This window comes from Lutjanus erythropterus, chromosome 23 (assembly GCF_056507025.1).
Source record: "Lutjanus erythropterus isolate fLutEry1 chromosome 23, fLutEry1.hap2, whole genome shotgun sequence".
NCBI lineage: Eukaryota > Metazoa > Chordata > Actinopteri > Lutjaniformes > Lutjanidae > Lutjanus > Lutjanus erythropterus.
In genome coordinates, this window is record NC_139339.1 from 14450631 (window position 1) to 14470782 (window position 20152).

The following is a 20152-nucleotide window of genomic DNA, read 5'->3' on the forward strand; positions in this document are numbered from 1 at the left end:
TTTTTGGAAGGTCGATTTCAATGGCTAGACTTGTCTTTCAAGCTGTGGTGTCCTCTTGATTCTCTGTCAATGACACAAGAAGAAATAGTTTGAAAGCAAATGTGATGACTGAAAACTTGCAGAAAAGCATGAAGAACTGCTAAAGGCTTTTACCCTTTTGTGTATTTTCTGTGTCTTTCAAAGAAGAATGACACTCAGTTGCCATGTGCCATTCCCAAACCACAATATACTCTGTACTAGAGTTTATCAATCGTAAACTGATATCCATCATTTTCCCTGTCTCGTTAAAAACAACAACAAAAAAAGCAGCAACTTTTACACATTTGATGATACAGAAGGCACACAAGCTGTTCTAACATCCAGTATCCAATATGTGTTAATGGATAGTTATTATCTAGTGAGCTTAACTCTTACTGTTGAACTATGGTAATAAATTAAGTGCAAAAGTTTTTGGGCATTACTGGCAGTTAGCAAACAGCTTCAGGTGTGTAACCAGCAGTCTCTGGACTGGAGGTGTCTGTGTTCAGCTCTCAGGGCTTTTGTGGCATCTAACTGAATCTCCATGGTCTGAAGTTTGTCTCCTGTGTCCATGTTTGTACTTTCAGGTGTCTGCTATATTTTACTGTTTTTTGTTTTTATATGGACCCCTGAGAATAGCCTGAAAATCAAGTTGGGACATCGTATGAAATTCTTATTTCCAGCATGCATGAGGAGATTGTCTTCGTCAGACGTGCACATGTTGGAATTAATCTCAAATTTAACAATGGAAGCAGAGAAGAGTGAGTCAGTCTGTCTGCCCAGCAGGAGAGATGCTTTGTGGTGTGCTGCTTGCAGGATGCACACTTTTATTTTTCTTACTGTTACCTGGTGTTTTCACATCCCAGATGACAAAGGGGTATTAAAATGTGAGCAAAAAATATTACAGTCAAGTAGGTGGATAGTCTGTGTGAAAACCAGACAAACAATGGAGTGAACATACAGGCAAGCAGCTGCACACCGTGCAATGTCATCAGGACCGCACACTTGCTCGCTCCAGACACTGAGCTGCTCTATTCACACATGTGGTTCACCCAGATTTGCACGAGGGAGCTGGCAGGCTTAAATGTGGGCCAAATAGTTCAGGCATTTTTGTTCGCAAATATAGCTACATGTGCAGTGCAGGGGATTTAGTATTTTGCTGCTCTATAACAAAAAGCTTTTGGGGACTTTTATTGTGAAGAATTTGTAGGATATGAAACGTGTTTATCAGTTTTATAGCTGCTCAACTAAAGATGTGTGTCGTCAGTTAAAAGACACATCTTCACGCGGTAGTCCTGTTGTAAGGGACATGCAAATCCCTGCTGTGCTGGAGTCAAACCGAGTCAAGCCAAGCCAACTGTACTGTATGTTATTGGCATAACCAATATTTGCTGCAGGACACAGTAACTGCACAATGTCGCACAATTACCCCTCAAGAAACTGGCTACTATCAGTGTAAAAGTATTGTATCCCATTTTTATGAAGGCTAACCATCTGTGTTCATTGTTAAGGTAGATGTTTGTGTTGTTGCATTGCATAGTATTGTATGTAGGTGTTACAAGCTGTGCACCTCAGGAAACTGAATTTTATTGATCTTTGGGTCTCCTGCTGCTGCATATACATCCCACTGCAACACATGCCATCAGTAACAAGCATAGAAGGTCAGAATACATTTGACTCATATCCTAATATAGACTTTGTATGTCTTGACATATCTTTTTACTGCTTTAGTCAATTGGTACCCGCTGTTGCAAATGGAGAAAGAAACTAATCATTAACCAGCTTTGCTTAAAGCCAGGTGGGTTCGAGCTCTGATCAAAGTCACAGGAGGGGCTGACGGCAGGCCAGCAGTGGTGGTGGAGATGGTGGGGGGTTCTCATTTAGCATTCAGAATAGCTGCCATGCATATATAAGCCTTTGATTAACAGCTGGGGTACCTTGGCACCATCATCAGCCCCTCAAGGTGTGGAAAGGTTTCCTAGAGTCTTCTGCCAAATGCAATGAGGTGCCTGCTTTTGAAGTTCTAATCATACAAGCATCTGTTTGGAGATGAAGAGTCCGTCGGTTTTTCATCAGTGGACTGAAGGTTTTATTTGTATGGCTTATTTATATTGGTGGTTCATCAGTGGAGAATATGAGAGGGATATTGCACATATGGCTGGGTTTGATAGTTTGTGTCTGATTCCAACTTGGTAAAATAACCAAACTTGTTCTGAATGTTGCCCATGTCTTATTGAATTCGTAGTATTAATATTTGTTTTTATTGGACTATGTTTGTGTTTTTACAGCTTACTGTATATATATGTGTTAATGGGTGATTCTACTGTACAAAAAACAGCCACCAGCTTCACATCTCTTTCCTCGTTCGCTCTCTGTTGCTTCCTGCCAAAGTTTGAGGCATTTTGGAGCAGAGATGGATTCAGTGCTCTTACCACTAATCCCTCCAGGCCTGTTGGTCCCAGCGCTATCACCGCTGCCTTGACAGATCTCAATGGCTCCCAACCAGACACACTTAAACTGTCCCATTGCTGCTGGCTTATTATCACTACTTTGGACCTACGCCGGCATTGAAGCGCGGGCCAAGTGTGCAGTTGAAGAAATGCATGGGATGTACGGTGTAGAGAGGCCTCAGGCTGACACACAGCTGTTCAAGGTGTGCATAGATGCATGAACAAGATGAGTAGTTTAAATAAGTGACACTTTCTTTCAATTATTGTCAGCAGCATTTGACCCATACTAATTTTTTATTAACTCTGCCAGATGTAATAACCAGTTTTGCAACAGCCATAATCACAGGCATTATGTTTGTGTGTTATGTTTGTTTTTTCCATTCTTGTGAATGTAACATGAATCTTGGTACAAATAACCACTTGGACTCAAGGATGAACTGATTAGATTTTGGTCACTGTGACCTCACCTGTGTCACACTCTTGTGAACACAATATGTCAGGAATGCTTGGAGGGATGCTTCTAGTTTGTAAGTCAAATAAATGGCTTTGTAAATTCAGTTTTGTTTTTTTTTTGGAATAAATGACATTGTTTTAATAGTGCAGTTAATTTTAGCAGTGACACAGTTAAGACTGTATTGAAAATGCTGGCATCTATTGTTCTGTCTTGCTTTTTACTTGGTTTAAAGAAGATTAACGTTTACAAAATTTATGCTAGAAAATAAGTGACTTGACTTACAGATAACATTATTTTAACAGCATGTTGACTCAGACATGTCTGATAATGTTTGAAGCTGAAATTCCCCTTTTTCCCTTAATCTCTTTCTTTATCCCTCTGTTCTGACTCAACAACAACAGTTTTATTCTTGTGCTGTAATGATCAGAGAGAAGTTGTTTTCATGAGCGAAAAACAACCAGAAATTAGATAATATTTATAGTGATTCTATCATAAATCACTTGGGAGCTTCTTTTGTACACTTTTTATATGCACATACACACATATACACGCAAAGAGACAATTTCCTGCTGTCACCGTTGTTTTTATTTGTTAAATGTTATGTGTGTGTCATTATTTGCTGCTTTGTGTGCTGTATACTTTGAACCATAAGGTGCTTGCAGAGAGTTGCACTGCAGGGCAGCCCCTTCCCACACACTGGCTCCTGTGGTCGCCTTTATGTTAGTACTCTGACCTAAAGTATGTGGAGGCTATTCGGGAGGGTATTATTAGTGGGTATGCATGCGTATGCTCCGTTTGGTGACATCTCCACAGTCGCTAACACCAGCCACTGACTCATGGCTAATGCAGAAACCACTGCGGCCCAAAAGCACTTTGAGCAGACGCCTAATAAAAGACCTAAAAACACCCTGAAACACGTTAAATTCAGTATTAACACATAAAGAAGAGACAGCAAGGCAAAGCAGCAAGTGTTCGCACATAGTTTGCTTTTGTGTTGTTGTGTTCTGGCATGGAAAGAGTTTAAATGTTAACACATAGAGACAAATATCACTGCACTGACAGTTGGCAGGAGCCATGGAGGACCAGAGAGGACTTCTCTCTCCTTAAAGGGATAGTATGTTGACACACACCCAGTCTGGAGAATCAGAGAGGACAACCAGCATGGAAGCTAAGCAATGTACTGCTGGGGACCGGGTCACGGGGTCAATTATGGATTTCTCTGCGATTGAACATTCTTGGAAACATTTGGGATAATGTCACTACACATAGTTAAATATATGTAAGTCTAATGATTTTAGCCATTTTAATGCAGACACGGTTTTGAATCACAGATCAGATCCTTTTTCAGATCAGTAGAAAAATATGGTGGGGTTAGTGTTACTTTAATTTTAAAGTGTGCTTGGCTTTGTTGTAGCACCCTATCTCTGTCTGTAGTAACAAACTTAGTAATGGTAAATATAATGATAATACACTATAATAATATAGTCTATAATAATACTATACAGTATGCTTCTAATATTATGTCTACTGTATTACATACACACAAAAATACTATAATCGGTGTAATTAATTAATAATTACAGTTATTAATTATAATACAATCTAATCCACCTACCAGCGGTAGACCAGCTGTGAGCTAAAATGATTGATTTCATCCATAGATCCATAATTTTTTCAGGTGACTAAAATGCATTTTGCTGCTGACCCTGGCCACAGCAGTATATTGCTTAGCTTTCAACACCTGTACTCCTGCTGCTTCCCCATACTGTGGGCTTGTGGATCTCCATCTACTGTAGCTAATGCTCTGACTATTGATAAGTACCTCATATAACCCTACTTCAAGTAACCCAAGCTATCCCTTTAATGCGGCAGCCTGACGGGGTGCACTGACAGCTGCGGGCAGCCATAGCAAACCTCCACGAGGCTGGGAACCGGAGCAGCAGGGAGCCCTAGAGCTTTGAGGATCAGAAAAACCAGGCTCTCCTTCTCCTCTATTCTCTCTCCATCTTCCTTCTTCCTCCTCCCTCACTCCCTCGCTTCACGGGCTCTGTAATTACGCCGCTCCTGCCAGAGCCGCTTGAAGTTTAGCCAATTAGACAATAAAGACCAGAGCTTTCTCTCCTGCTCTGTTTCCCCTCCCTCGGCAGTCACACCCTTGCATGTCTGTCATGTGTTGCTATTACGTCCTGTTTGGAATCAGACTATAGAAACATCATCCACCTCCTCCTAACACACTTCCTTTGTTTGCCTTTTATTCTTTAATTCTTCATGATATACTCATGACCTTTATAGCTTTTAGTAAGTAAGTGGATATCTCTCCTACTGACTTCATCTTGGCTCCTTCTGCTTCTTCAATTTCTTTTATTTTCTCTCCACCTTCCTGCTCCAACTTCTTGTTCTTTTCATCCATTGTTCACTGGGTTTCATCCATGTAACCTCATTTAAAACACCCTTACAGCAGACCTCGACACTGTCAGCTTGGCCTCCACAGAGAAGCTAGCAGATGTTACTGTCAGAGTGTTTTTTTTTTTTCTTTACTCCAGAGAAAATAAAGATATGTTTCTCTGACTTTAATGTCCGGTCTAATTGTATGTGGTGGATTGTAAACGGTGGCTAAAGTTAGTTTGGGAACTGTAGCTGGTGTCTGGGGCGGACGCAGCAGCCTGGTCTGTGTTGCCCAGTGTTCTCTGGTGGTTTTAGACCACTGGCAAGCAGCTGCGTAGTCTGTAGGAGAAATAATTACAATTGTAGAGCTCTCTCCTTCTTTTCTGTCCCTCCTCCCCATCGTGTGCCCTCGTTGCCTGTCCTGCTGATGTCGGGTTTTGAGGAACCCTAGAATTGAGGGCTGTTTTTAGTGGTTGTGTGTGACGTTCTTCGTTATTCACTTTAGTCATGACACTAAAGCTGGAGCTGCGTTGGTAGTGTGCTGGCAGGCAGAGCAATGGGATGTGTGTATTTGAATGGTCAACCTTTGCAAAACAGTAACAGCATGACTACACTAACCAGAACTCTTTGCCTCGGTTGTCAGCTTAATGTTTCTGGTCTGGTCTTTTTTTTTTAATCAAAACTGCACAGTTGAACTGCCATGTTTCTTTAGTTGCCCAGAACAGACAAAGCAAACACTGGCTCCTGATACAGCTGAGGATGAGTTGCAATCTACAGCATCATGGCACTAAATTCTACACACCAAACCAAACCAACAAGAAGGAAAAGTGTCATACAAAATAATTATTTTATTCACAAATACTTCTTCAGTAAATGACTTTATGTTTTCTTTTTTACCAGCAAATCCTACGTCACTCCCGTGCTAACGCCACCAAGGTTATTTTCCTGATCACTGATGGCTACTCTAATGGTGGGGACCCTCGGCCAGTGGCAGCAGCTCTGAGGGAACGTGGTGTTGAGATCTTCACCTTGGGCATCTGGCAGGGGAACATCAGGGAGCTTCACGATATGGCTTCACATCCCAAGGACCAGCACTGCTATCTGGTGCACAACTTTGCAGAGTTTGAGGCCCTGGCTCGTCGGGCACTGCATGAAGGTATGACAGACAGAGGAGAATTACAAAATAATAATAATTTCCCAGCCTTAAAGCCTGATTAGATCTCTACTATTTTCCTCTTAACCCATTTTAGCAGCACAAGGGAGAGTTGCATCAAACCCTGTGTTTTGATAATTGAAGTCGAAGCTACCGCAGCTACACTGCGTCTCTTTGAAGCCTCAGCACTCCCATCGTCACCATTTGACCTGCAGCAGTATTTTTAAGTGAAGGTTTTAACCCTGTTAAAATCCAATGTTTACTTAAAAGGAAGCCGATAATATTTCAGATGGAATTTGACAGCCTGAATTTCACATAGTCTCTTCTGTTATGTACTGCCAACAGCCATTAGGCCTCGCTTCCATACAGATTAGAAAGAATAATTCTCTTTTCCCACACTTGAGGGGGACTTCCCGCAATTTGGTGAAAAGATGAGTTCAGTCGTGGCTTTAAAACTTATAATATAAGTACAGAGTGTGTAGAAAGCTGTAAATCATGCCCACTTGCAGGCTGTATATGTGAACTCACACACAGGCTGTCTGAAATCCCAGACAGTAGGTGCAGCAGTAGAGGCCAGTGAGACAGCACAAGGATAAGGCTGTGAGAAGGAAAGCCAACACACACCATGCTATCAGCTCAGCCTCCGGTCCGTCTGTCTTGAAGTCTGCCTCAAAGCACACGCTCAGGTTTTCAAACATGGGGCCACATGTTGAGCCACTCTCACTGGCCACGAATCAAATCACAGAGATGACACCAGAGACGTCTTCTTCTTCCTCTGTCTTTCTGCTTTCTCAAGAAGAGGAAAAAAAGAGATGAACAAGTTTTGTTGTAACCCAGCATTAAAGCAAGTCTTGGCCTCAGTCTCAACTCTTAGTTACTTATTCCCAGTCCATTTCTTTTGCTCTGATTTATGGGATTTTGTTAGTGAATACTGTGTTTTGGAACAATTTTTATTCCGGGAAAAGAAGATATATGGCTGTTTTGCTTTTAGTCAGTTGTAAATGTGGGCTTGCGGGCAGTATGTTTATTAATTTATGCATTTCTGTGGTTAAGGTGTTTGCTCACTTTGTTCTCTGATTTCTTGAGCAAACAAAGTCAGACATCTGTGGAAAGCCTGTGTTTAATCCAGCCTGTAGCCAGTCCCAATGCCATGCTGGGCAGAACCTGCCAATATACTGTAATAACACACAGTTTAGATCCACTTAGTGAGATGAGGCTGGGAATTCAGAGTCTGAAATTAAAGACCTTTAAATTTAGACTTTTTTGATTGCAATTTAGAACTGTGAAAAAGATGCTTTTTGGTATAAGATTAAGTTTATTGATCCCATATCAGGGAAATAGTGACTGATAAATAGAAATACAAATGAATAAGAATAAAGATGGAGTAGAGTATAATATATAAAAAATAACTCCATACACAAGGTATATACATGATATACACATGTCACTTTTTTACAAATATATGGATAATTGTACAGGATAATTGCACAGGTTGCAATATATGCATTATACAAAGAGAAAAAGAAATATAGTATTGCCTTGTTAAATGTAAAATTGCACAGAGATACAAGCAGATACAAGTTTTTCTTAATACTACAAGTGCTGGAGTTTTTACCCTTTAATGTTTATATTGCCAAAGCCAGTATAAAATAAAAAACAAAAAGAAATGTGGGCTCTCTACTCTATATACAGATAAATAAAAAATAGATTTGAAATAGAAAAGAAAAAGCCGACTAAGAACTATACAAACACTGCAACAATGTAAGACTGCTTTGCACTCTGCACAAGATGATGATGTTCTGCCAAAAACCCTATCTTTTAACAGCTGAACATCTTAAATTATTTGATGACCAGGTGATCTGATCCTACAGCCTGCGCTTCTCTGTGTTTGTTTTCTACCCACAGACCTACCGACAGGCAGCTACATCCAGGAAGATCTGTCGCGCTGCTCCTCTCTGTGTGAAGCAGGCAGGGATTGCTGCGATCTGATGGCTAGCTGTAAGTGCGGTACACACACCGGACAGTACGACTGCATCTGTGAGAAGGGATACTACGGCAAGGGTCTGCAGCACGAATGCACAGGTAGGACTGATACACGTATGCCAGTGGGTTCTTGCCACGTTTCACCAGCATTGCCTGTATCTCAGCTGTGTCAGCAAACTGTTGCAACAACTTGTTTTGTCTCTTGTTACCACCTTAAAGGTTCTCTCCTGTTTTGTCAGTTTATCTGATGGTTTGAAATGATTTGATGGGCCTTGTAAGTTTGCCAACATTTGAGGAGAGAGGAGATTTTATCTGCAAATCACTCATATATTAGTAGTTATTTTGTGCCGAATACCCTTAGTCTTGTATGGTGGAACAAGCTGGAGATGAAATAGCCCAAAATGCTTGTAATCTGAGCAGTTTGCGTATTTTGATTTGTGTATTATTTCTGTGTGTGGGTGGGTGCTGCAGCTTATAAAGGCTGCCCAGCTCTGGAGGCACATACTGGACACTGCTTGCTCCCATGTTACACATTATATACAATGATGATTTTAGCAAAGGAAACAAAACAAAAAACAGGGGGCATATTTGCAAGTGGCAATAGTGCTCCTAGTTATAAGATTTAGTAGCATTTTCTCCAAAAATGGCTGCAAAATCTAATTAAATATTTGCAGTGTGGAGCACTAAAACATCATACCTCCATCATGATTTCATATCTTAAAAACAGACAGGCTTAAAGACAGGCATTTCCTTATGATTTCCTTCCTCTTGTCCTTGTCTCCTTTACCTGTCAGCGTCTCCTCCACATCAGGGCCACTTGGCCTCAGGTCGCTGCTGACTAATGGGCCAAAGTTAAATAAGCAGCCTGTCCACTTAACGCAGTGTAAGCTGTCCACAGGGCAGATCACTATCAACAAACCCAGTAATGTGCCGTAGAATTGCAGGGCTGAGACAGTGGCTCCCATCTAAACTCACCAAGTCTCACTCTTCACCCTCATTTTCCTCCTCTAAATCACATCTCATCCATTTCTTATTTCTCTATGCACCAAAAATGCTGTTGTCATTTTAAAACTAACAGCATTTTTTGTGGCTCTCATTGCTTTGCCTCCCACTTCTATTTCCTACGTATCTATTTGAGGAACTAAAGAAATCCGTTTCATCTGTTGCTCTGGCTTTTACCCTTTTGTTCCTTACGACTGATTATTTATAGTGTTTGGACTCAAGAACTTTTGTGTCTATATCCATAAACAGTTAATCTTGAATGCAAACGCAGGCATGTCCATGCATATATTAATGTGGTATGCACACATGTGGAATTATTCCCAGAGTTCAGAAAATTATGCAACTATAAGTTCAAGCTGAATTTGTTGCAATGAAACAGTGTTCACTGGAGAGTGAAAATATGGGATGTAGGATGGCTTTCACACTGATGTTTCTCTCTGTTAAACACAGACATTTACCTTTCCTATCATCTTTAATGTAATCTCCTTAGACTCACTTGTTCATCTCCTTTCGTGCCCCTAAATATCCTAAATTTTGGTAACTTGATTTCATCAGCACCATGATGTTTTACGAGTCTTAATGTTTCCATCAAAACTCAGGGACATATCTGTTAATGGTAATGGCAATGCTGTGATTCCTACCGAAGTTGCTGTGTTAAGGCGGAACTGTCGCTGCAGCTGTACTTGTCACCATCGTCAATGCTATCTTGCTTTGGTATTCAATGGCAGACTAGAAGACTATACGCTGCCTTTGTCAGGTCTGGAGGAGCTGCATTCCTGGTACCTACGGACCCACGGTACTGTAGAAAAAAAGACTACCAGTACGTTTTCAGAACTTGGTACCAAAGCATTGGTACCACAGAAATGCTGAGTATGTCTTTGCTGCGTGGGCGTGGATCTGGAGAGGCAGTGGTTCTACTTTAGTGTATGTGGTGAAACCCTCAAATTCAGCCTTTAATTCTTTTGAAAGCTCCCCTCGCTGAATTGATAGATGAACGTTATGGCAATGCATTAATTCTTTTTTGCTTGAGTGTGTTGCTTAAAATCAATCCACCACTGCAGACAGTCGAAGTAAAACACTTTGCCAGCAGCCTGTGTAATGACACATTAATTTGCCCTCTAATTGTCCTTCTCTGGTCTGTTAAATCTCCAAGTTACACAGTGTAATGCTGCAATTTGAAGCAGGTGGTCTCCGTCATTTACGTCTAAGGTTAAGGGTTGATACATTATTTTTACTGAATATGTAATCACCAGACTCGCAGAGGAATATAGCAGTCTGTGTGATTGTTGGAGAGCAGAACGACTAACAGATGCACTCACTGGTGTGTGTGCGTGTGCGTTTGTGTTTAAAACCTCAGTCATTTAAAAGGCTCACCCTTCGTGCAGAGGAGGCAGGCGGGAGGCAACGAGGGAGGTGTAGAAGAAACAGTCACAGCAGAAGTCTGGATAACAATCCATCCAAACAATAGGAAACAATGGAACGTTTCCCTGGTTGTATTTGCCCTCCTCACTTTTAGAATAAAGATGCCAACTAGAAACATAAAGGTTCTTCAGCTTGTCCCTATTGGAGAACCCTTTCTGGTTCCTCATAGGACCTTTTTATAATGGTTTCGCTTGGAACGATTTCAGAAAGTTCTGCCTGTAACTCAACATAAAGAGTAATACCTAGAACCTAGAAAGGTTTCACCCAAAACCCTGTATGAGAGGTTCTACAGAGTCCTTCTGTGGTATAATGGTTCTGCCCAGAACCCTCTCAGGGGGTTCTATCCAGAACCTCTCAACCTTCTAAGGGTCCCAACAAGAACCCACCCAGGGGGTTCTACCGATAGCCCTTTTATATTCCAAGGTTTTATGCAGAACACACTCAAAGGGTTCTACCAAGAATGTTTTCACATTGGTGACTTGATGAAAGAGTTCTTCAAGGATTTCAGCAGTCCTTGAACTCTTTCTTTAAGACAAGCTTCTTTACAAGCCCTTTCTTAAAAATATGGTTCCTTAGAAGAAACTGGTTCTGGGTGGAACTTCAGCCCTTCAGGAATAACCGTTTTAAAACCCATATTTCCAAGAGTGCAGGTCTTCCTCTCTGCACCCACGTGTTTTTAATCCAGAATTAGGTAACAGGCAGAGAAGGGGGCGAAAACAGACATTTGAGCGACAGACAAGTTTAAATAATTTCAATCAGAGTTTAAAAGTTACTAAGAGGGAAGAACGTGTCAGAGGAAGGAGGTTTTTTTTAAGTAAGAGCCAAAGGAAAGGGCATCAGGGTCATCACTGCCAAAAAACACGCCTCCCTAATTCTCATCAGATGTTGTCGAGACTGGAGCCCCACTCTGCTTATTAATCTGTTTAATGGTTTAATTAATAGCAGAGAGCAGACTGCAGAGTTGGCTCAGCTGGCTGGAGGAAGGAAGGACACAGCGAGGCGCTGCAACCGCAACTTGACAACTGTTTCCTCTGTCTGTCTCCGTCTCATTCATATAACGTGGTCTCGTGGGAGACACTTGTTGTCTTAGTCGTCACCCTCATACTATAGAGATGACATGTACTTAAGCTGAAATATGTGTCACTGAAGTCCCTGCTGTGGACGTGTTGGCACTCTCTTACAAACAAGGGTTCCAAAAGGGTCCTTCTTGAAGGGATGTGGTTCCACCCAGAACCTCACTCTGTGTTCACCAAAGGTTGTTTGTAAGACAACAAGTTCCCTTAAGAACCTTTTCATCCAAAGAACGCTTTTGGAAAAAGAACTCTACAAGTGCTGTCTAAATCATTGAAGAATTCTTTTGCTGTTGTTGTTGTATTCTTTGTATCATAACATAAAACGGTTCTTAGTGGAACCCCCCTGAGTGGTTTCTAAATAAAACCCTTGAAATATAAAAAGATTCTTGGTAGAACTTCCAAGGTGGGTCCTAGATAAAACTCATGGAGGACCCCCCCGCACAAACCAAAAAGAGGTCTCTTGTGGGGACAAGCTGAAGAACCTTTTCTAGTTTAGATCTTTACTTGTGAGAGTGCGGGCTCAGGCACTATTAGCCTTGTTCTCGTCTCAGTTTTGGTTTTGTTAAGTGGTGTGAAATACCCTCATATATGTTTTTGAACACTACATTTATTGAGGGTTTTATTTTCTAATAACTTATGAGGCTCTTTTGAAGAAGCAGTGGCTCCAAAACCAATTAGATTTGTGGTGAGAGCGCTACGTAACCAAGAAACATACAAGTAAACTCGACAAACTCCTGCTGTTTCCAGAAAAATCCAGCGTCTCTCTTTAATATTCTGTTGCTTTAACCTCAGTGGGCTTGGCTGAACCGAAGGTGTTTTGTGAATTATGGGTACACCGTCTGCGTCAGCAGTGCCAGCGCTTTTGAGTGGCAGACAGACGCAGCCAGAGTTAGTAGTTACTCTGGTTTGCATAAGTCTGATGGTCGGTGTGTGGCTTCAGGTGGGACCGTTGTCTAGACTATTTGGAAAGGTTTTATCCTTTTTGGACTTTGTTTTCTCACATTTAACAGTCTTTGACACATCTGAAAATAATATGAGCAAACCTTAGGCCTGTCAGTGGATTATTATTATCATTGGCAGAAGGGCTCTGTTGGAAACACTATCCAAATCCCCACAGTGCACAGCAGTGTTGTTTATGAATCTGTCGACAGCCAAGTGAAACAGCCTCTTCCACAAAACACGCCTGGAATCCCAGAAGATAGAACAGAGGATGAACCCAGTTCCTGCGCAGTTTGGTTCACTCTGACAGGCCAAACAGGACATTGTTGTCTCTCTTTAAATACCGATCTCAAGCTCACAATATCTGAATCAAGAAAGATCACCAGAGGAATGGGGAAATGGGGAGAAGTGGGGGTGCAGGAGGGTAACATGTTCTCCTCCTGTCACACATTCTGGCTTATCAGCCTCTTCTGTAGCCTGAGAGAATGACAGGAGCTCTGGACTGTGTTAATGTGGTGTCAGCACAGGCTTTGTTCTCAGGGCGCCTCTGCTGGAGATGAATGAGAGAGAGAGAGAGAGAGGAGAAAGCAGCATGAAAGACAGAAAGATTTAGAGAAAATATTTGTAGACTGATACAGAGACAGTGTGGTTGATAGCACAAAAACACAATCTCTCTAATGTCCAAAATCATATAGAACTGGTCTTTTGAGTGTTTGTCTGTTTCCTACTCGAACTTTGTGTAATTCATCTTTCTCAATGTTCTACCTTTTCTATTGCTGCTTAAATAAGCAAGAATTACTTCAGACTTGAATCCATCAATAAGACAGAGCTTTGAAGTGTTGATAAAGCTGCTCAGTGGTATTGCAGTTTCATTTTAATCCACTGGGTTTATCCAGTGTATAGACCAAAGTACATACTCAGTGGTGTAAAGTAACTAAGTACATGTACTCTATGTTCACAGTACTCAAGTACTTTACTGAAGTACAATCTTTCGGTACTTGTACTTGATTATGGTACTTTACACTACGGAAAGAAATATTAGTTACTATCTACTTTGTAGATTAATAATTAAAAGTATAACCAACAGATAAATTATGATATGTATATATAGTTCAAAAAGCTCAATGCACATATGCAGCTTTAGTTAAAAGTTTGCACATTTTGATTTGGCTTCTTCTCTATGTCTGTTTGTTTTGTTTTCAAAATAATCATTTGAAAAGGAAAAAATCAATTTGTAATGGTATGTCCAAATTGTAGGTAATATTAAGAATTACAATATTGACAGTTATTTCTTGGTGTTGTTAATACAGAGGAGTCAACACCATAGATGGATGATTAAAGATAAAGCTGTTAGGTTTCCACCTGTTGTGAGGCAGCTGACACACAATGAATGAATGAAACTACGTCTATTCTACAACTTAGTTTAGGGCAGTGGTTGCAGTTGAATTGATTTGAACTAATAACGTGGTAGTTGTCACTCGTTCGAACAGATTTCTTTAAGCCATATTGTGTGCGATTAAATTCACATCTACCCTCATTAGTGGAAATGATCTGACATACAACCCAGTGCACATGTAGAATGTGGGAAATACTTAAAATGCTACGGCAAAGGTGTTAATTCAGGTTAATATTTGCCAATATAAGAGTGCATATTTTGTCCGTGAACCATTATGTGGCTACTCAGTACAAGTCAAATCCCCCAAAGGGCTTTTTATTTACCCTCAACTGCATGATGTGGTCTTATTCAGCAGATGAAGGTTGTGAAGTTCTCATTAAGTGATTTGAGTATGGTATAATGACAACTGAGTCATTGGCATGATGAGTCCAAACAGATGAAAACTAAACTAGTAAGTGGATCTTGAGTCAAGATTTGGTTTTACATGCATGTGTAAATAGTATTTCTTACTTCTCTGTATGCCAGTAATAGTTAAGACCCTAAGTCCCTCAGATTTGTGTCTGAGTAGATTCTTTTCCAGTGAAATATCCACAATAATTTGTTTATTGATGGATGTTTATGATTGGGATATGAGGAAATGCATTTAACAGGCTTACAGTTCATGAGATAGTTATCAAAATATGAGCTAATGACTGGAACGCTGTGAGTGCAACAAAACATCCCCTCCTCAGAGTTGATACTGGAAGAATTGCTCAATCTTTACAATATTAAGTTCATAAAAGCCTCCTGATCCCAAGAGGAGACGCGTGGCAGTGGTGAGCTTTGACTTGATCCTGAATATAACACATGATCCATCTGTCTGTGGATGCACTGTGCAGTCTGTTTCCTTCTGTCTGTTGCAACGAGGAGACAAGAGGCATTCACTGCGTCTGCAAATATTTGTGGTCTCGATGTGAATGACCGACAGATCCTGGCAGAGGAAGGCAGAGGAAGCCTTGAGGTGGAAATAAATTGAACAGAGGAATTAAAATGACAACAAAGGAGGTGGAGGAATTTGTTAAATGTTAAGGAGGACTATGAAAAGTGGTGAAATGGTGAGTGTTGCAATCATTTTTTTCTTCTCTCCTGTTACTCTCTGGCTTCACCTCCCTTGCAGAGGTCTCCAGGGTGAATAAAGAGAAGTAAAAATAAGAATAAAAAATCTACAAGAGATAAACACTTTTATTTTTATAAACTCGGAGGAATGTTGCTGAACTTGACACCACATGGGTTATCATCATCCCTCTGCACTGTCATGCTTGCACACTTGCTTACACACAAATATATACTATGCGGGGATCAACACATACGCAGAGCCACATGTCTTTTGCATGCTTTGCATGCCCTCACCTCTGGCCCATTAAAACATACCACATTCAAGGATCCGACACATACCAGATGCCTGTCTAGGGAGGCAATAGTGCTGCAGAGCCCAGCCTGTTTATATCACCTGAGAGAGCACAGACACCACATATACTGCAGTCATAATAGATTACAGTAGTGAGTTGCACACTTGATTTGGAGCTGTGTTAAGAAACATTTAGAAACAGTTCTCAGTGAATGTAAATCTAACTGCTCTTACATCAAGACTTGTACCTAAGAAATCCCTTTGTAAACACAGCATGCACAGTGGCACAAGAAGGGGCCTTTTATTTCTTTATTTCTCTTTGCTCATGTCCTTCTCTTCTTTTCCTTGAATGGACAGTGGATTAATTGAAATGGGGTTTGATGGCATACTTATTGAGAATCAGTGTGTTAGCCACTTGTTTGAAGAAACCAAGAGGGGCACTGGCATGGAGGCTGAACAATGTACTGCTGTGGACACGGTCACCAGCAAGAGGTATGTTAGCCACTAAAAAAAGGGCACACCTAAAAAAAATCTCTATCAGTTTAAATCAACACCATATTGAGAATGTTTTTACCTCTTTGCCTTGCTTCCAGACAGTCTTTTCCAGCAAGATAATATGAGCCAAACATTGCTCCCTCCAATCAAACTAGACTCCATGAGTAAAATCAGTAATTTTATCTCACAGAACGTGGGAGTTGTTAGTCTTCCACTGCCTTGATCACTTAGCTTGTATGTGATATTGTGTGACTTTTTAAAAGTGTTTTTTAAAAGACTAGCTTCCATGTTGGTGCTCCTCTCTTCCTCTCCAAACTGGGCAATACCAACCACCATCTCCTGTAGGTAATACTGTAATAATCGATTGGTACTTCATACAGCTCCACTTCAAATAATCTAAACTATCTCTCTAATCCAGTGTTTCTCAAACTTCCCATCAATCATTAACAATGACAGGAGAAGCAACCAATAAAAAATGATCCAAGTTAAATTAACGTGAAAGATGGGTCACCATGACAACATCAGCAGACTCTTGTCTGTTTATTTTCCCCACATAAATCATATACATTCAACTTTTCCCTGGTCATCTGCACCCCACCTGCAGAGGCTCTATACCAGCCAGTCCCCAGTTCGAGGACCAGTGCCTTAAAGGGATTTGGGCATGATGGGTGATTGCACCAAGCTGGATTGAATCTATTTCCATTGCTGCTTGACATTCTCGTTGAGATTATTTGAAATATTGTAACTCTTTATGATGAATATCACAGAAATTCATGTTGTCATAGGTTTACAGCAGTTGCCTATCAATGGGATTGTAATCAAAACCTAGCTATTGCATGTGTTGCCTCTGTATTTACTCAATCTGTCAGTGTGTGGTCCTTTCTAGCTGCCAAGACAAAAAGAAAATCTGTATATACAGTGTGTTGTTGGAAACAGTCACTGGTTTGTTCAGTCTTTGTACAATCCAGCTTGTCTTCAGGTCTGTCCCTGTTGCTAGGCTTTTTAACTAATTTTAGCAGTATAAATAATTAACACAGTTAAATAGTACATTAGACTAAGTGCTCAAAGAAAAGACTAAGGTAAAGAGCTTGAATTGGTACCAGTTCAGTGTGGCCATAACAGCATTAATAAGATTAATAGATTAGTAGATTAAATGGACCATTTAAAGACCAACAGGCTAAAGTCCTAAAACATCACTACATGACTATAATTTTCAATACACCCCCAAATAAATCACTATAATAATGTTTTTTCTTTTCTTGCCAGTGTCAATGCTCAAAAGGTAAAGTTTCTCCTGATGGATGAAACACCAGAGGATTTATCGCCCAGGAACAATTTATGCTCAGTAAACGTCTTGGCAAACAGCCCATTAAATTCAGATTTTTTTGTGGAAAAAATGTGGTTGAATGATGGTACTAGAGGAAGGTCAGGAGGTCAGAAACATTAAGGTTCAACATCTGAGGACTATAAGAATTTACAGCCAACGTCATGGATTCCAGACAGTTTTTCCTCAGTTTTTAAGATACTTTTTCATTGACCAAAATATTACTCAAGGGCAGATGTTGACCCCGTGTTAGTGCTAGATGAAAATTCAAAGTTACCACAATTTTAGCTTGATGTGGAGCAGCATGTTAGACTGACATTCATTAACACTGCTGCCAGCAGACAGATGAAATACTTGACTCTGGCCTTCTGTTTGCTCAGTTGTGGTAATTTGCACTTAAATGTTTTCAAAAGTAAATATATTTCTACCACATGAGTGAATTTAGCCAACTCATCCAGCATGTTACGTAAACATGCATATAAAGACTCTCTATTTCCTCTAAAAGTACAAATCCTAATCCCCACAGCATCAATAACCGCAGCAGACTGTCTGCTTCTGTACAGTTTGTCTGCGTCTGTCCAGCTCCTTGTTTCTCAATGTTTTTGTGGCGAAAATAAAAGCCTCAGTTGCTCAACATGAATTCTGGCCCAGTTTTGGTCTAGTTATGAGCAGGGGGGCAAATGCCTGGGATTTCCTGAGGACAAATGGAGCGGAGGAGGTTTTTTTTTTTTTTCTTTTTGCAGGGGGGTTAAGTACCACCACCTTGCAAGCGACTCCCCCCCCATTGATTGCTTAAACTGATTGGATGGAAGTTTAGGTTTGTGTTTTTCTTTGGTAAGCAGAGTGGAAAAAGGGAGAGTGGGAGGGTGATTCCTTACCCCGCAGTCATGCATCTTCTGTGGAGAGCGTTCAGTGACTGGGCAAAGATCAGACTGGCTCTGTGCCAAACAGAGAGAGGAGCTCAGTAATAAAGATTATTTATATGGAACATAACTGCAACGTGATTTACAACCTGTAACATATTATGTGATATTCTCTAATATGATGTTATGTTAATAAAAGCCAGACAAATAAAACATCAAAATGTGATTACAGAGGACTGGAATCGGCATGTAGGTTAGGTTCAAATTATTTATAAAGTATACGGTACCATATAAGTGTACTGTATATCCAGTATAAACATACCTGTGAAAGTGTCTTTATGAGTAATAACCTTAACGCCTTTGGAGAACCAGCTGCAGCTCCTCAGACACTTTATTGCAAAGACACAAACTTTCTCCCAGGCTCATTCATGCAATCTGAATAAGGAATTTTTCATCTTTTTTTGTACCTAGGGTTTTATTTTTGGAGTTTTGGCAATGGCGGCCTGTCTGTTGGCCAGTCCACCACTTTGGTCCAGACTGAAATATTTCAATTATTGTGTGAATTTTTGTAAAATAGATTTATTGTCCCCAGAGGATGAATCTGCGTAACTTCTGTAATCCTCTGACTTTTCCTCTAGTGCCACCATTAGGCTGCTGTATGGTATTCTGCACCACTAAAAGATCACTTGTCAGCATGCAGTACCAGGAAGAGGGGACAGCAGTTGTCTGCCAAAAACCCGCATGCAACAACCTGTCACTATCACATTTCTGACAAGAAGACACATCTGATAACGTGAGGTCATCATAAATAAAAGTCACTTTTCTTAGAAATTGCTTCTAAATACAGTACAGTACATATAGTACATACAGTACCTTGTTCCTCTCCTTCAGGCAACAGGAGTTTCGTTTTTTAATCCATGCATGAGGGTGCCTTGCTGCCTTTCCAGAACTTTAGTTACTGCTGGCTTACATCAACTTTTACTGCAGCTGACTGTATGATATCGAGGCTGTGTGTTTGTCAGACAGTTTTTCCTTGCACAAAATTCCCAAGTGAAATGACCGGAAAATATGTTGTGATGTTTTATGATGTTCAGTTGTATTCCAACGACATGGACAGCAGGTCAAACATATGTGACTTCCACAGGTTGCTCTACAACTCTGGCATAATAGTGGTGCAGGTGCACATCTGTACTTCCTAAACACACACACATTGCCTGCAAGAGTGCGTTTGATTTATTGTTCCCGTACTTTGAATTTTTCCATGACCGAACCATCACCAAAGTGTGGAAAATGGAAAAATGCTTTCATGTTGATGTGCGTGTAAGAGATATTTTGTGAGACTTGTGAACTGTTTAACTTTTGTAGATTAGTTTAGTAGTCGCAAATTATTCTGTGGCACTTACATGATGATCTTTCTACACCATACGGGCATTAAATAGATTAATGTATGTGTTCAGGGATTCATGGTACTGTAACAATATGAAGTGATGACAGTTTGGGTAGTAGTTACTGGCAAGGTTTACTGTGCTATCCTCCTGATTTTACGTCCAAATAAAGTGGTAAATATTCAGGTTAAACTGCTTTCTTGTCTACACCCTGAGCACTCAGATTTCTAGTCTTTATGGACATCATACCGTGCTCCCAGATCTCAGCTATTACTGTGAGTACAGTATTATCATAACAGATCTAGATGATGGTCAGAGCTATGATAATAAAAGCCAAGTTGTAATAAAGCCAAGTAATCCTTTAACAAGTGAAAGACGAGATGAAAAGCAAAACAGGAGGTACAGCGATTGAAAGAAAATTTG

The 20152-nt window shown here is 40.5% G+C and overlaps 1 protein-coding gene across 1 annotated transcript in view; it reads left to right on the top strand.

Annotated features, from left to right (window-relative positions):
* Positions 1-20152, top strand: part of svep1 (sushi, von Willebrand factor type A, EGF and pentraxin domain containing 1) — a 121141-nt gene that overhangs the window by 26503 nt on the left and 74486 nt on the right. The window contains exons 2-3 of the mRNA XM_084711731.1: positions 6208-6463; positions 8366-8542. Of these exons, the coding sequence (XP_084567857.1) occupies positions 6208-6463; positions 8366-8542 (433 nt within the window). The remainder of the gene's footprint in view (positions 1-6207; positions 6464-8365; positions 8543-20152) is intronic.